This window comes from Candida oxycetoniae (assembly GCF_023343755.2).
Source record: "Candida oxycetoniae strain CBS 10844 chromosome Unknown scaffold19, whole genome shotgun sequence".
Classification (NCBI taxonomy): Eukaryota; Fungi; Ascomycota; class Pichiomycetes; order Serinales; family Debaryomycetaceae; genus Lodderomyces; species Lodderomyces oxycetoniae.
In genome coordinates this window covers 56,224-71,915 of record NW_026055479.1, presented here as the reverse complement: position 1 = coordinate 71,915, position 15,692 = coordinate 56,224, and the positions used below count along the sequence as shown (strand labels likewise).

At 36.7% G+C, this 15,692-nt stretch overlaps 6 protein-coding genes across 6 annotated transcripts; 2 read left to right on the top strand and 4 right to left on the bottom strand. All coding sequences in view use genetic code 12, as the record gives it.

Moving 5' to 3' along the window:
• Positions 1 to 2,116: 2,116 nt before the first annotated feature.
• On the bottom strand, positions 2,117 to 3,862 carry LEU42 (Leu42p; the record flags this gene model as incomplete). Its single annotated transcript, XM_049325426.1, has 1 exon — positions 2,117 to 3,862. The coding sequence occupies one exon, from the start codon at positions 3,860 to 3,862 to the stop codon at positions 2,117 to 2,119; it is 1,746 nt and encodes a 581-aa protein (XP_049178888.1).
• A 1,284-nt stretch (positions 3,863 to 5,146) lies between these two features.
• Positions 5,147 to 7,342, bottom strand: KGF56_004029 (uncharacterized protein; the record flags this gene model as incomplete). Its single annotated transcript, XM_049325425.1, has 1 exon — positions 5,147 to 7,342. The coding sequence occupies one exon, from the start codon at positions 7,340 to 7,342 to the stop codon at positions 5,147 to 5,149; it is 2,196 nt and encodes a 731-aa protein (XP_049178887.1).
• A 1,641-nt stretch (positions 7,343 to 8,983) lies between these two features.
• KGF56_004028 (uncharacterized protein) lies at positions 8,984 to 9,187 on the top strand (the record flags this gene model as incomplete). Its single annotated transcript, XM_049325424.1, has 1 exon — positions 8,984 to 9,187. The coding sequence occupies one exon, from the start codon at positions 8,984 to 8,986 to the stop codon at positions 9,185 to 9,187; it is 204 nt and encodes a 67-aa protein (XP_049178886.1).
• Positions 9,188 to 9,234: 47 nt separating this feature from the next.
• Positions 9,235 to 12,204, bottom strand: INP51 (phosphoinositide 5-phosphatase; the record flags this gene model as incomplete). Its single annotated transcript, XM_049325423.1, has 1 exon — positions 9,235 to 12,204. The coding sequence occupies one exon, from the start codon at positions 12,202 to 12,204 to the stop codon at positions 9,235 to 9,237; it is 2,970 nt and encodes a 989-aa protein (XP_049178885.1).
• Positions 12,205 to 12,662: 458 nt separating this feature from the next.
• Positions 12,663 to 13,355, bottom strand: KGF56_004026 (IRC22; the record flags this gene model as incomplete). Its single annotated transcript, XM_049325422.1, has 1 exon — positions 12,663 to 13,355. The coding sequence occupies one exon, from the start codon at positions 13,353 to 13,355 to the stop codon at positions 12,663 to 12,665; it is 693 nt and encodes a 230-aa protein (XP_049178884.1).
• A 230-nt stretch (positions 13,356 to 13,585) lies between these two features.
• On the top strand, positions 13,586 to 15,565 carry KGF56_004025 (uncharacterized protein; the record flags this gene model as incomplete). Its single annotated transcript, XM_049325421.1, has 2 exons — positions 13,586 to 13,600; positions 14,042 to 15,565. The coding sequence occupies 2 exons, from the start codon at positions 13,586 to 13,588 to the stop codon at positions 15,563 to 15,565; spliced, it is 1,539 nt and encodes a 512-aa protein (XP_049178883.1).
• Between the last annotated feature and the right edge of the window lie 127 nt (positions 15,566 to 15,692).

The following is a 15,692-nucleotide window of genomic DNA, read 5'->3' as shown; positions in this document are numbered from 1 at the left end:
TTTGTGCGCCTTGAGCGAGCAAATACCTCTGCAAAGCGGATGAGTGAATTCATTCTAGTTGTACGATGTTGCGCTTTGTAATTACAAATTTACAAAAAAAAAAAAAAAGAAGCATTTGTAGGCCAGTTTCGCATTGATTGTTTTGCTGATGATTAAAAAAGGAATGTTAATTACAAGTAAAGGTGGCTTGTAAACCAGTATACGGCCAAAGCCAAGCATATTGCTGGATCGGATACACCTTAGTGGTATCACCTATTACTACCACCTACTACCTCCACAACATTACTAATTGTTCTGCGCTTTTAGCTCAATTCCCACCAAATCAAACAAATCATTTTCTAAAAATTAGCACTCTAAAAATAAACTTTGACAACACTGTTGACCAGAGCGAGATAGTGTAGTGTAAATCACAAATAGCTACCAACTACCAACACTACCCCTTTTATGGGACCTGGGTGCGTGGCTTGAGCTTAGCAAGTAGGTGAGCTTGCTCTTTAGACTAACTATTCTTGTACATATACATTAACCAGTAAACTGCATCTCTTCGTAGACGCACCCTCTTTTGATCTTTTTATTTTTGGTTATGAAACTTGTCATGTCAAAACATTCAATGACCACCCCATTTTTCAAAGCAAAGAGTAAAAAAAAAAAAGAACAAAAAGAATAGAGATCAGTAGACTCAACCTTCAACCAGAATATTTTCGAAAAGAAAGAGGAAAAGAGAAGGAGCGTAATTTTAATATGTTTTTATAACCACTGTTTGCCTCTTTTATGGCTACTTTCCAAAAGCCAGTGGCGAGGTCAACCAAACGAAAAGCGCAATGTTATAACGTTGGTTTGAGAAGAATAAAAACAAAAAGCTATAAAAATCAAACAATAAATTACCAGTGCTCTTAACAAGTTACCTCGGAAAAGACCTGTGGATTTTTATGCAACATAAGTCCAGTGGATATTCTAGTGAAAATATGCTGGCTAAAACTAAAAGCTCACGGGTGAGCAACAAAAAAAAAAAAAAAAAACAGAACTTTCTGGTGCGGTGCCAAATTTTTTCCAATGAGAGCTTCTATTTTTCAATTTTCTTGGTTAGGTATAATTTAGTTTCTTTGTTGTGAGTAAACGAAGAAAGAAGAAACTCGCCGAATTTGGCTATTCAAATGCACCCAGAGCATGTACCTTTCATAATTTGATTCTCTTCCTACCCCATACTAGTTTTCACGACCCACTTGTATCATACTTATCAACAAAAGTTGCTATTTTTAATTTTTATTTTTGGGCAACGTTCACACCACGAAGAAAGTGATCAAAAACTGCAACTTTAATCGAAGATTATTTGTACATAGATATGTATATTGTTGTTGCATGTATGAGATCATCACTTTCTGGAAACTCTCTCTCTCTTTTTTTTTTTTTTTTTTTTCTTCTTCTTCCTCCTACAGATTGAAGCTTGTTGACCACCACAATAATACAAATCGATCATTCCCTTACAGGTACTAGTTATGAACTCCTACTAGAGCTACTAGATCAAACATTATACGTGCCATAAAGTCTTATAAGGTAGAAGTTTGGCAACCGTAACAGCAGATTCTAATACCTATAGGCTATGATATATTTTTTTTTTGTCTCTTTATTGCTTCTATTAATTTAGTCTTTTTCCTTGGCTGTTCTAATTCTGTCTATCTTTGGAACATAATGCACAATGTGTTTTATTCCAATTCGTTTTTTTTTTTTTTTTTTTTTTTTTTTTGGGTGCAAAATGTTGCAACTTAAAATAAATAAAGTACAATACCTGGTTGCAACTTACAAAACAGACAATTTGACATGTATACTGTTTGAGTCACGGCCTGAACGGAAATAACACTACACAAGACTCAAAACCTGAACTCATTTGTCTCCAACAAGAGGTACCCAAAACTGCATTGTCTCAACAAATATGTGCTAGTTTCGTTAGCAGTCTCTCTCCCCCTCTTCTCTCTCTCTCTCTCTCTCTCACTCATGTATATCATAAACTTGTTTCAATTTTTCTTCTTTTGTTTTAGTTCTGAGTAGAGAAAAAAATGTAAAAATGTGATAATAATATAATTGTACTATATAAAAAGATGTTTGTTTTTCATGAACTTTAAATATCTTGATCTCTTTTTAGACCGTTGAGTACTGATATCAATGAAAGGAAAGATGCTTGCGAAACATCCGTATTGATACCAACACCCCATCTTGTAATCTTGTTATTGACCAAGACCTCAATGTAAGTGGCTGCTCTAGCGTTTGAGTCTTCACCCAAAGAATGCTCATGGTAATGTTTAACGTCAATATTAATCTTCAAGTATTTGGCCAAAGCATCATTAAATGCCGATAATTGACCATTTCCTTGTCCCTTGATCTTTACAGATTGGCCATTTATTTCAAGTTCAGCATCAATCTCCTTTGTCCCTTTATTTGGTGTCGATAATGAATAATCAAGCAATTTAAAGTATTGATCAGGTGTCTCGTTGTTGTTGTTGTTGCCATCTTCCTCCTCGTAGTCAATAAAATACTCCTGTTTAAACAAAGAGCACAACTCTTGATTTGTCAACTCTTGACCTTTAATTTCGGCACGTTCTTGGACAATTTTTGAGAAAGCTATTTGCAAACCTCTTGGTAAATCTAATTCTAAATTACGTAAAATGACCCAAGCAGAACCACCTTTTCCTGATTGCGAATTGACACGGATTATAGCCTCGTAAGTACGTCCTATATCTTGTGGATCCAAAGGTAAATAAGGTAATTGCCAGTGAACATTCTTGCCACCTGCAGCTTTCTTTTTATTCTCGTAATCGGTGAAGCCTTTCTTGATTGCATCTTGATGGGATCCACTAAATGCACAAACCACAAGTGATCCACCGTATGGTGCTCTTGCATGAACAGGTATTTTATTACATTTCTCAACAACATCTATCACAGAGGTTATATCAGAAAATTCTAGGTTTGGGTACACACCCTGTGTGTACAAGTTCAAGGCCAATGTCACCAAATCAACGTTACCGGTACGTTCACCATTTCCAAAAAGACAACCTTCCACACGGTCGGCTCCTGCTAATTGACCGAGCTCTGCTGCGGCAACACTGCAGCCTCTGTCATTGTGCGGGTGAAGTGAGATACAAACATGGTCACGATCACTAATATGAGTCGCAAAGTATTCTATCTGATCAGCATAGACATTAGGTGTTGACATTTCAACAGTTGCAGGTAAGTTAAAAATTATTGGTTTTTCTTTGCTTGGCTCCCAAGCTTGTTTCACTGCTTCGCAAACTTCAAGAGCATAGTTCATATTAGTATCTGAAAATGTTTCTGGTGAAAATTCAAAATCCCAATCTGTTCCAGCGGTTGAAGGATCGTCTTTAGTTAATTGCCTAACCAACTTGGTGCATTTTACAGCCAAGGCTTTGCTTTCTTCTTTGCTTAACCCAAATACAATGTTTCTAAAGCAATCTGAAGTGGCCAAGTATATATGGACAGTTGCTCTTTTGGCTCCCTTTAATGACTCTACTGTTCTCTTGATTAGTTCCTCACGACAAGGCGACAAAACCTGGATTGAGACATCTGCTGGCGCGGTCTCCACCGCAAATCTAGTGAAATCAAAGTCAATCTGTGATGCCAGCGGAAACGCAACTTCAATCTCCTTAAATCCTATACTTACCAACTTGCTGAAATATTCCCTCTTTTCCGAAATAGACATGGGATCTGGTAAGGACTGGTTCCCATCCCTCAAATCGGTTGATAACCAACGTGGCGGTTTATCCAAGGTTCTCGAGGGCCACTTACGATTGGGCAAGTCCACTTGCGGGAACTTTCTGTATTTCACAGAGGGGTCTCTAAGCATAGGCATCTGTGGCTCTGAATTGGAATGAAATAGAAATAGCTTTTTTTTTTTACAACCTCCCTACTCTATATCAGCGTTGTGCAATGCTTTATTTTGGTAAAAAGACAAAAAACTGTTTAGAAAAGTATGATTCATTTTAAATTTTTCAATGAGTAATATAGTCTGACTTTCTCATGCGTCATGGTGGGGGCTAAAAAAAAAAAAAAAAGAAAAAGTAAAAAAAACAGAAAAGAAAAAGGAAAAATCTTTAACCATTGTGAATGAAGGGGCCCATTCATGACCTGAGTATTACTAAAAGAAAAAAAAAAACAACAACGAGATTTGGTAGAGTAGGAACCTCATCTTTTTGGCATCACATACTATAAGAGTTTTCTCGTACTTTCTCAAGTTACCTGACGATATGAGAGGGAACCTCTACATGAAAAAAAAAAGTTTTTTTTCTCTAATTGCTCAGTTCCCCTATGCAAATTAAATCTATTACAAAGTTCACAACGTTCTGCAGGAAGAACAAACAAACGAACCAAGCAGACTTTTTTTTTTTCTACTTTATTTAAAATGAATTTATCAATTTCAGTATGTTTTAATAAGTTATCTCTAAAATGGAGTAATCTATATGAGTCCTTCTCTAAAATGGAGTAACCTATGTGAGTCCTTCTCTGAACTTACAAACTTGACTTCACTTGACTTATATTTGAGGATTTTTTCAAGAAAAGCAGTCATTACTAGTCCATGCTCCTCCACTATCTTATTTGGTTTTATTTTTTCCACTGGTGTTCACTTTTTGACACTTACTACACGAAAAGTAACTAAACCACTTAACTGGCATCGTTGAGAGAAAAAAAATAATTCTTTTTACCTAGGGTTCTTTTTCACTATCTGGTGAATTGAATTAGTATGTTTTTCAAATTAACTTTGATGAATCAGATAGATTTTTATATGATTAGAATTATTACATGCGTTATTGTCATGATTACAGCCATTTTTACCAATGTGTTTTTTTGGGCGTAATTTGAAATAAACTAACACTTACATGATAAAAATTTTTTGAACATCGAAAACAATAGAAAATAGAAAACGTTGTTACTAACTATAAGATTTGAAGATTTGAACATTTAGTCTGCTACTACTAGTAAGAAGTAAGTCATCACTACTATTACGATGTAAGTCTTTTACTAGTAAGATGTAAGTCTTTTACTATTAAGATGTAAGTCTTTTACTAGTAAGATGTAAGCCTTTTTTTTGATTACTTATTGTACTTTTTTTTTAGTGTTTAGTAGGGAGAAATTAGCTTTAAATGAAAGATGCTAGTAGCATCAATGCTATTGCCTTCTTTGGTAGGTGTCTATAAGCAGAACCTTTGTATTCAGAAATTGAAGAAAATGATTCTTGGGTCTCTGAACTTGTTGTTTGACCTTGAGTAGCGACCGTATAACCTGAAGTAATTTGGGTAGCGACAGTTGTTTGTATTGGAGACGAGATTGAAGTATTCTCCTTTGTTGTTGTATCGCTATTCATTTCGGGTACTGCTGATGCTGATACAAAGTTTGTTTCAATTGCTGGAGAAGTAGAAACCTCTGAAGTAGATATCGTTACTGTAATACTCTTAACTATGGAGCTAGTAGTAGTGCTGTCATCTTGTGATAATGAGGTTTCAGGAGCGGTGCTTTTCTCCTCTAATGTAGTTGCAGAAGAAGTATTTGCAGCAGGGCTAGTCTCTTCAGATGTAGTTACAACCGAGCTGGTTCCTTCCAGTGTAGTTGCAGAAGAAGTATTTGCAGCAGGGCTAGTCTCTTCAGGTGTAGTTACAACCGAGCTGGTTCCTTCCAGTGTAGTTGCAGAAGGACTATTTGCAGCAGGGCTAGTCTCTTCAGGTGTAGTTACAACCGAGCTGGTTCCTTCCAGTGTATTTGCAGCAGGGCTAGTCTCTTCAGATGTAGTTACAATCGAGCTGGTTCCTTCCAGTGTAGTTGCAGAAGAAGTATTTGCAGCAGGGCTAGTCTCTTCAGGTGTAGTTACAACCGAGCTGGTTCCTTCCAGTGTATTTGCAGCAGGGCTAGTCTCTTCAGATGTAGTTACAATCGAGCTGGTTCCTTCCAGTGTAGTTTCAGCTGAAGTAATTTGTAAAGAAGCTTGTGTACTTTCAATTCTGGTGGATGATTTATCCAAAGTAACAGAAGTTTTAGACACATAACTACTAATAGTACTAGCGTTTTCTGTTGTGGTGGTGTAAATGCCTGAATTGTGAGTGGAAGTCGCAAGTCCTGTAGTCAAACTTGATTTGCAGGATAGATCATCTGAACAAGTTTCAGGAAGAAGGGCAGTTGTATCAGTACTTGAAGACTCGGGAGCATCGGGCGTAGCGTGACTAGTGCTAGTACCCGATGTTGAAGTATCCAAAACGACGGATGAAGGATAGGTTGAGACGGCAGCAACAGTGGTAGTAGTAGAAGCAGCAGGAGTGACGTTGGTATCAGTTGTAGGTACAGTTGTGATTACAGACGATGATGCTTTTGGTGTAGATAACGGGCAATATGTAGTGTAGATAGTATATTCATCGGTAACGGTTGTAACTCCAGTGATTTGTGTGAATTCTGAACATGTCTCCAAAAAACAAGTAGTGAGGGTAAGCAAAGTGGATCGAATCTCGGTAACAATAGACAATGGTTCGCTTGTGGAATCTGAAGAAGTGTATGAAGAAGTTAATTCGCTACTATCAACCGATGAAATGGATGATGTTATTGTTGAGGAAATTTGAAAGGAACTTTCCGTTGATGCAAAGCTAGGAGTAATAGATGTTGGAAGAATTGAAGTTGTAGAAGTGGGATTCCCACCGCCAACACTATATGAGTAGATACTTTCGATGCTTGATGAGCTGGATGGGGTGACAAGTACAGATGAACTGGATGGGGTTACAGGCACAGATGAACTGGATGGGGTGACAAGTACAGATGAACTGGATGGGGTTACAGGCACAGATGAACTGGATGGGGTGACAAGTACAGATGAACTGGATGGGGTTACAGGCACAAATGAACTGGATGGAGTGACAATCACAGATGAGCTGGATGGGGTTACAGGCACAGATGAACTGGATGGGGTTACAGGCACAGATGAACTGGATGGGGTTACAGGCACAGATGAGCTGGATGGGGTGACAAGCACAGATGAACTTGAGAATGTGCTTTTCGTAGTCTCCAATGATGTTGATGAGTCACTCTCAGGACAGAATGTGGTTGTGCTAGTAGTTGTCATATCTGTCACTGTAGTTTCAAAGAGAACCTGCGTACTTGTTTTCTTACCTGATGACGAGCCAAGTGAAATAGAAGTATCCAATATCGATGACGAGTCACTTTCAGGACAGAAAGTGGTTGTGCTAGTAGTTGTCACATCCTCTACAGTAGTTTCAGCAACAACTTGTGTAACTGTTCTAGCAGCTGATGCAAAAGCAAGCATACAAGCAGTAAAAACGTACCCGAAAAGTTTCATGATAAACTGTGATTTCCTTAAACGCTAGATTTTTGTTAAAAAGGTAATTGGTTGGGTACTATAGTACAACCTTTTTGCAGCAACCTGTAAATATGATAATTGTTACACTTATTTATAAGTTTTATACTGTTGCAAACTAATTGATGTGAATTTTCAGATTTCATACTTGTCATCATTGTATATTCTCAATCAGGCAAAATAGCTGCAAAATTCGAAAATAGTTCAAAAAAAGTATTCAACATGATTAACTTTAACCTTTGCATTTGAACCATTCTTTATCAAGATTCAGTCAAGATGCATTTACCTTATTAGTTCTCTCAAATTAGTAGGAAGTTTCAGTCTTTGATTAAACAAACCCCAAATGAAGGCTTTTTTAAAAAAATTTCTTTTTTGCTGTTTTGTGTCAAGGTACAAAAAATTGTATACATTTTTCAAACCTTTTACCTTCATGATGAGACCTTCAACAAAAACATAGCATTACACTATGAAAGCGTTATTTTTGCGCCCAAAACTATTTACTACCAGAATAGAGGGTTTACTACTACCATTACAACCCAGTTCTAGCTCTCTTTTAACCCTAGATGAAAAGCTATAGAGAAACTGTGTGTGTCCCTTTTATTCATTTTTAAAATCTCAAACACTTTTGTAGAAAAAGTGAATCAAAAAAAAAAAAAAAAAAAAATATAAAGGTAAAACTTATACTGCAGAATAGAAAATCAAATTTAGATGTTGAGTGGCACATATATCGTTGGTATCATATCTTTTTATTACGTATTAGTCCCTAATTCTGAATCAACAATTGAGAAAAATAACAAGCTCTATTCTTGAAACATCGTCTTCGAACCAATGCTGGTGACTGAACATGCTCCTACGTGTGACCAATATATACCATTTCTACAATTACTCTCTACTTTTTAACTTTTTTATTATTGTTGTAGTTTACTCAACTTTAACCCACAGATATCGTCCTACTGCAAGTCTTTTTTGTTTTCTTAAACAATCATGTGAGTAGCAAACGACACTATCGAGCAGAGCGAGATGGTGGGAGCAACACTGACTACACCGACACTATCTGTTTGAGACTACAAATACTGCATATATACGTTTACTAAATAACATATTTTCAATAAATATTGTTGGTATGTATCTTTTCTCCAAAGTGAGCTTACAAAAAAGTTTAGAAAAGTAACCTTGACTAAATTTCTCCCAAAAAAGCCAAAACTCAAAAAGTAATCAATACTCCACAACCTCTCCAAAGTAATGAATACTTTTCTACACAACCTCTCCAAAGTGAGTGGCAGCAAATGTGCTCCACTATCTCGCTCTGCTCGATAGTGTTGGTGGCAGCTAATTTGCTCCACTATCTCGCTCTGCTCGATAGTGTTGGTGGCAGCTAATGTGCTCCACTATCTCGCTCTGCTCGTTAGTGTCTAATAGTTTCATTGCATTCATTAATTCATTCATCGTATTGTTTGTTTTATTAGTCGTGTCCTAGAAGTCAATATTTCTACTATTACTATATACCAATTTATTTATATAAAGACTAATTATAATACTATTAGAAAAAAGTATATATACTCGATATCTATTCCCATCATTGGTATAATATAACAACCACTTGGAAGCAAAGCTTAAAAAAAAATGACAAAGGAGACAGCAAAAGATATAGCCAACACACATAAACAAATAACACAGGCAGAAAATCAAGCCAAAAACTTGGAAAACATGTTGGGTGATTTTGAAGCGAAATTGGATTCTATTTTACACGAGGCCCAACAATTAGACGCCATCGAATGTATGCGGAGTCTTTCTGACAGTGAACCAAATGTAAAGGATACCAAGTGAAAAGAAAGATGAGAAAGTGAGAAGCTAGAATGACAAGGCTATTTCTATTAATTTAACATTTCTTCTAATTCTTTCAATGACACAAATTCTGGTTCGTTAGATCTAGTGAATGGATTAATTGGACTCCATGGGTTAACAACTAGGTCATTGTTTTTGTTATCTAGACTTGGAATTGTCACTTTTGCGGGTTTGCCACCTTCTAACCACCATTTGTCCTTATCTGAACTTGGCGGCGGCAAATTCCTATTCTCATAGTCAATGAGTCGTTTGTCGACATCATATGACAAAGAAGCTATATCTTGCAATCCGTGATGCTTCAATTTATAGGTTTCGTATAGTTTACTGGAGATACTCTTTTTAATTGCTTGATTTATAATCTTTACTGTGACTTGAAACAGTGCATAAACCGGACGGTGGTCCGAAAATGTAATATTTCGAGCATAGTTGTATTCAATTGGTTTGATTAGATTCTTTCTTGATAGATATAATATACGATCGGTCCAAGCAGGAACTCTTTGCTTCTCGCTCGAGTCGTAGACTTTTGTACCATTATCAAATTTATAAGTTGGTGGGAAATGAATCTTTTGTTCTGCGTAAAAGGGAAAAGATTCCCCGCTGGCCATTTGCTGGTTCAATTGATCATATTGGAGTAGCTTTGTATATTTTTTTTGCAATATCAACGGCTTGACTTGCTCGTTTGTTAAATTAATTCTATAATTGAAATCACCAACCCAAATAACAACATCATGATCTGGTATCCTCCTGTTTTTCGAAAATTGAATACCCTTAACTAGTGTTTTGTAGTTGTGATGTCTTTCTTCATCATTATTGAGTCCCGCGGCAAAGTGAGAAGATACAAAACAAATACTAGTATCCGAGAACTTGAAGCTCACAGCAACGCCGCCTTTATTTGCCGCAACGCCACCAAGACCAGTTTTCTTGAATGAAAATTCCACATTGGAAACATATTTGACCTCAGATTCTTTAACAAATAAAAGTAAAACAAGTCCCCCCAATTGACCAGTCCACAATGTCATATACTTATCACGCTTCAACAAACATTCAAGTATGTTTCTTTCCCATTGAGCTTTATTCCTATAGTCTGTATTCACCATTTGACCAGGTTTGAGTTTGACAATCTCCTGTAGTCCGATAAATACCAAGTCGTGCAATTTGTTTTCGGAAAAGATCCACTCATCAATGTCTCCTTCGAAAATGGTTCCATTCACATTGAAAGTTGAAGCAAAAAGCAAAATATCCAGCTCAGATGTAAACTCCCCCTCTCGCTCGCTAAGCTCCTTTGCGACAAAGTCGTGAAGGGGATTATGCAAAGTAATTGCTTGTTGATCTTGCAATCTTCCCAACAATTTCAAAAGTGCCAATTCATTCGGCTTGTTTGTATCTACAACACTACTCAAGTATTTCTTAGTAATATGTGACTTTACCGATGATGCGTGTGACACGTTACTGGTATGCAATTTGTCCCTATTGGAAACATAATTTAGCACCAACTTTGTTATTTGCTCGTCATTTTCTTGCCAAAGTCTTGCATGCTTTGTGTATAAATCCTTGTTTAATTCTATATCTATATCTTGAAATGCTAGTTTGATAACTTCTTGACTTATTATTTTGGACAAGAAATTGGCTTTGCTTAAACTATCAAATGAGTTTATTCGAAAAACACCAAGTTGCTTCCCGATAAAAGTCATTGTTGAGTTTTCATAAAATAGTGCTCCAAAATTTACCGCCGAGTCTGAAAATGTAACGATAATGTCAGAAGGGTTTTGAGAAGTATATCCAATCTTCTTTACACGAGATGCCGGTATTGGGAGATGCGTGTATGCTAGTTTAAAGTCAGAATTTGCCTGCTCTCGATGTTCAAAGTAGTACTTTATTTGTTCTTCAAACGCGGCATTAAGGACTCCTTTGTACGATTTGTCGGATAGTTCATTAAGGATATGGACGTCCCCGAATTGAGTAGCTAATCGATCAATGTGCCTGGTAAATGCTTCCTGTGAAGCCTCAAAAGATCGGGGAAAATTCACCTTTTTGGCGCTGGGCGCTAGGATGGCTTTAGTTGAAAAGTTGTTTTCCAACTCCCAATACATTGGCACGTTACCTCGCACAATGACATAAGATAGACAAAACTTGCCAGTATAAATGATGATTTCTGTTTCAAGGTAGTTTGAAACATACCCATTTCCATCGCAACCCCAATCTCCAAACAAAGGTCCTTCTTTTGCGCAACTTTGTTTTGAAATCAATGTCATTAAAGCTTCACTACCTGCGACTTCAGTGTTTACCGACTTTGCATACCCACGCATTATTATAACCAAGTAGCCAGACGTATCAATTATTTTCTGCTCCAGAGGACTAAGTCTGTTTCTGAATTCAAGAAGCTCGCCTAACATAAAGCTATTCCACGAAAATCTTTTGAAATAGGGAGAGTCAGCTATCAATTGAAACTCTGCTTTTGTGAATCCTCTTTCTTGGATATTGGATGTAATGTCAAATTGTTTTGAAAAGTAAAATGCGCCACTTGATAAGAGTTTTCTAATTGAGGCAGCGGGATATTTTGTGCTTTCAGTATCCAGATATCCCGAGTATTCATCTTCCCTATCTAGCAAGTAGTCATACTCATCATTGTTCAAACAATAAAACTCAGTTCCTGTTATCTTATAAATCTTTTCATCAACAGTTGGCGAAGCAACAATCTCGTCTTTTGTAATGAATCCTAAAAACACTTTACTTTTCAAACTAAGGAGACCAAGAAACCCAATCAACTTGCCGACTTTTGGCGTTATATCTCGAAATGAGGCAAAGTTGATAAAGTCCTTAATGACAAACTCTACCAAGACTTTGTTATTTTCTTTATCGTTCTCTCGACGATTGTGCCGCGGTATAAGTCCTCTTATACTTCTATGTTTGTATATAGGATTAGGATGTCTTATAATGAGAGCATGAGTATTTGTTGTAATTATGAAAGTTCTCGGTTTTTCATTGAAATATAGTTTCATCTTAATGACTTGTGTGATTTCCTATTCATAGAGGGGACTAAAAGGAGACCCTTGCGAGGAATTGTACTCGTATTCCAGAATCCCAATACTCTAGCTTGCCTTATCTGCCTATTCGTGTAACCCAGATTTTGCCTGTTTGGAATATACTCTGTAGAGATTTGATTTTACTTATTGGTTATGATATACTTTTATTCAAGTTTAAATCTTTTGCAATTATAGCGATAGAAAAATTTGCGGCTAATGAGAAAAGCAAGAAAAAAGATTTCAATGATGTAAGAGATTTGAATCTTGATATGAATGAATATGGGAATTGATACTGTCAGTACTATATATATAGGGTCAATCCTTTACAATGACTCTCAAGTGTTTCTCTTTCTTTCACTAGGCCACCTTTTTAGGCCATCTTTTTAGGCCACCTTATTAGGCCATCTTTTTAGGCCACCTTTTTTGTATTCTAACTAGGCCACCTTTTTTGTCTTTTTCTGTTTCAAGTGTGATTCTGGAACCCAGTTTACATCATAACCTGATCCAGTTGATGTAACTTTTGTTGCATCAGTGGTCTTTTTCACCTTAACAGGTTGCGTTGCTGCAAAGTATCTCTTACCCCAAATGTCGTATACCAAATATCCCAAACCAGCAAGCGAAGCTATCAACACAAGTTCCAAAAAGATCAACCTAGGATCAAAAAATGAGATTGACTTATCAGCAACTGAAGCCAACTGGCCACGACATGCAACAACCTTGATCAAGTCCTCATGAGCTATAAAAACTTGAGGAACCAACTGATAATTGTCTGGAATTAAATCAACTCCAATACGCTGTTCAAAAACTGATGATGTACCAGGAGCAACAGTAATTGGACCAATTTGACCTCGAGTCAAGTTGGTAACAATCTCATTTGTGACCGGGTTGGCAAACATACCACCTACACCAATAACAGTAACCACGGATTTTTCATTGTTCTCAAGTTTATATTGCAAAGTGACTTCATCACCATTAACCCATTGAGCAACATTCTTTTCAGTGATTTCCGGGGTTTGGACAATACTGTACTCGATAGAAATATCAACATATTGTCTATCAATGACATTGTATCCAGAAACAGTAGCAATTGACGCTGCAGCTGCAGCCAAAAGTGTAAAGATCTTCATATATACTTATAATGTACTCCTTGACGTGTTTAGTTCAAGTTGAAAAGAAGAAAAAAAAAATGAATAAAGAAAAAAGACATTTGATTTTCAAGTAATAAGGTCACGTGGTATATTGCAGCAGGAGACTTGTGAGGGCGGTGAGGCGCGGGGACGCGGGGACGGAGGGGGGGGGGGGGGGGGGGGGGGGGGGGGGGGGGGGGGGGGTGCCTTACCAAGCTTAGCCCCAGTTGATGGTTAGAGAACAAGTAAGATAGCCTAGCTTAAGTGGATATTTATCTAAAGGATGTATTTAATTTTACAAAGGAGATATTACTTGGGAGAGAAATGAGCATGTATAGAGGTGTTGCAATGAGCATGTATAGAGGTGTTGGAAATGAGCATGTATAGAGGTGTTGCAATGATCACCACCTTTACCATGGCTTCATTATGGAGAGAATAAAAAAAATTGTTAGTGTTGAAATGTCAAAAGTTGCAAAAGATAAAACCACCTCATTTATAAATCGTTCATTTTTTGAGTGAGAACAGCTGAGAGTTAAGGTTACCAAGTCCATTTCCAGTGTCCTTTTTTCGGTATACAAACTGTATTAGTATATTTTTTTTTTCTGCTGCTGTTGTTCCTTTTTTTTTTTTTTTGCCTGCGAATGATCTACTACTCGCCAATGTTTTCAAAACCTCTAATCAGAAAGCCTTTTAGGATACGAAACCAAGAATTAGTAAGTAGATATAAGGTATGTAGATATTCCCAGCTAACAAATGCCGGAAATACCGATTTTGAAAAGGTGTACAAGAATGCTTTAAAGAGAAATAAGCGGAGGGTAAAGGAATTTGAAACTGGTATTGATTTAGCCAAACAGTATAAACAACATCGAAGCAATGTACTTGGAATTATATCGAACCAGGATAATGTTGATTCTATGTTTGTGAATGATAGTAGTAGCCGGTGTAATGTCCAAACGTATGATGAAATGTGTTCCAAACTAGAAAGTAACCAACGGGGGCTTATCTATAATGACGTGGAAATTAGAAATATCATGATGTTGATCAGCACCATGTTAATTGAAACTGTTTTGATTGAGTTGAAATTGAGAAACATCCAACTTGAAGACGCGGAAAAGGGGCATGAGATTGCAAAGTTTATAGAAGATTTCAAGACAAGCGATGCATTTTTTTCATTACAACGATTTAGAGCAAATTTTTATCATTGCAAGTCTTCTCAGTATCTCAATTATTGGGATTCAGATGCCTGCTCTCAAACAAAATCAATTATACCAATTGTTTTCCTCCTGCCTTATTATGATGATACTGAGATTTTGGAAAAACTAGACAAGGCCTTCAAAGAGTACCACCACCACCACCACCACCACAACTCCAACACGACTGAGAAACTTGCTCATATCAATCTTGCTTATCAAATCGTTCAAATATTCTTGTCGAGGCACTCATATATACCCACCATTAAAACATGGTCTTTCCTACTAGATAAACTATGTGAAAACAACCTCACAAATTATCAGCAAATCGTATATCTATCATTACTACAGTACAAGCACCAACCTTCCGTACTAGCCACACCATCCGAGCCCTTGAAAACAATAATAGCGCCTTTAATTCCAGACCATTTTCTTCATTTGATCCAACAAGATCCAGAGATCTTGAGTTCTTTGTTAGCATACCAAGTTCCACGCAATGACAAGGAAATGTTTGTCGAATTACTTTCCTTTTTGAAATTAGATGAAGTTGCTCGTGAAGTATTAACGATTAAATCACCTTTGTTATCTCGATCAAAGTACAAATTGCCTAAAATAATACCTGGTTATGATTTTGACATTACAAATCTAACAATCACACGGTCCTGTATATATCGAATCATGAAATTAACAATCAGTATTGGATTATTCGAATACTTGGATCTACTATTTGACAAAATTGTGCTCCATTCAAAAGATCAGGAGAATATCTTATTGAGCTATACTGAGAATAGTTTAGTTAAAGGTAAAATATTTGATTGTGATTTATTCATGGTGATGTTGGATGCTGCTGAAAAATCTAATGATATGGGAAGGGTAATGTGGATATTGCCATTCTTGGATGAGTTTATTGCTGAAAATCACCAGCAAATTCCAAAACACTTGAGAGAAAAGGTATTGGAAACATTGGCATATTTTGAGCTTGAAGGAAAATTGCAAACGTATAAAGCTTTAATATATTAAGGTTTATATATTATCTTACAAACCTGTCATAAGATCTATTATTGGTGTACGATTATTAAAGAATGCCCGCTCATATGGGGGAGGGAGGCAGCAAAGAGGATAAGGGAAAATCAGGTTCAAATAAAAA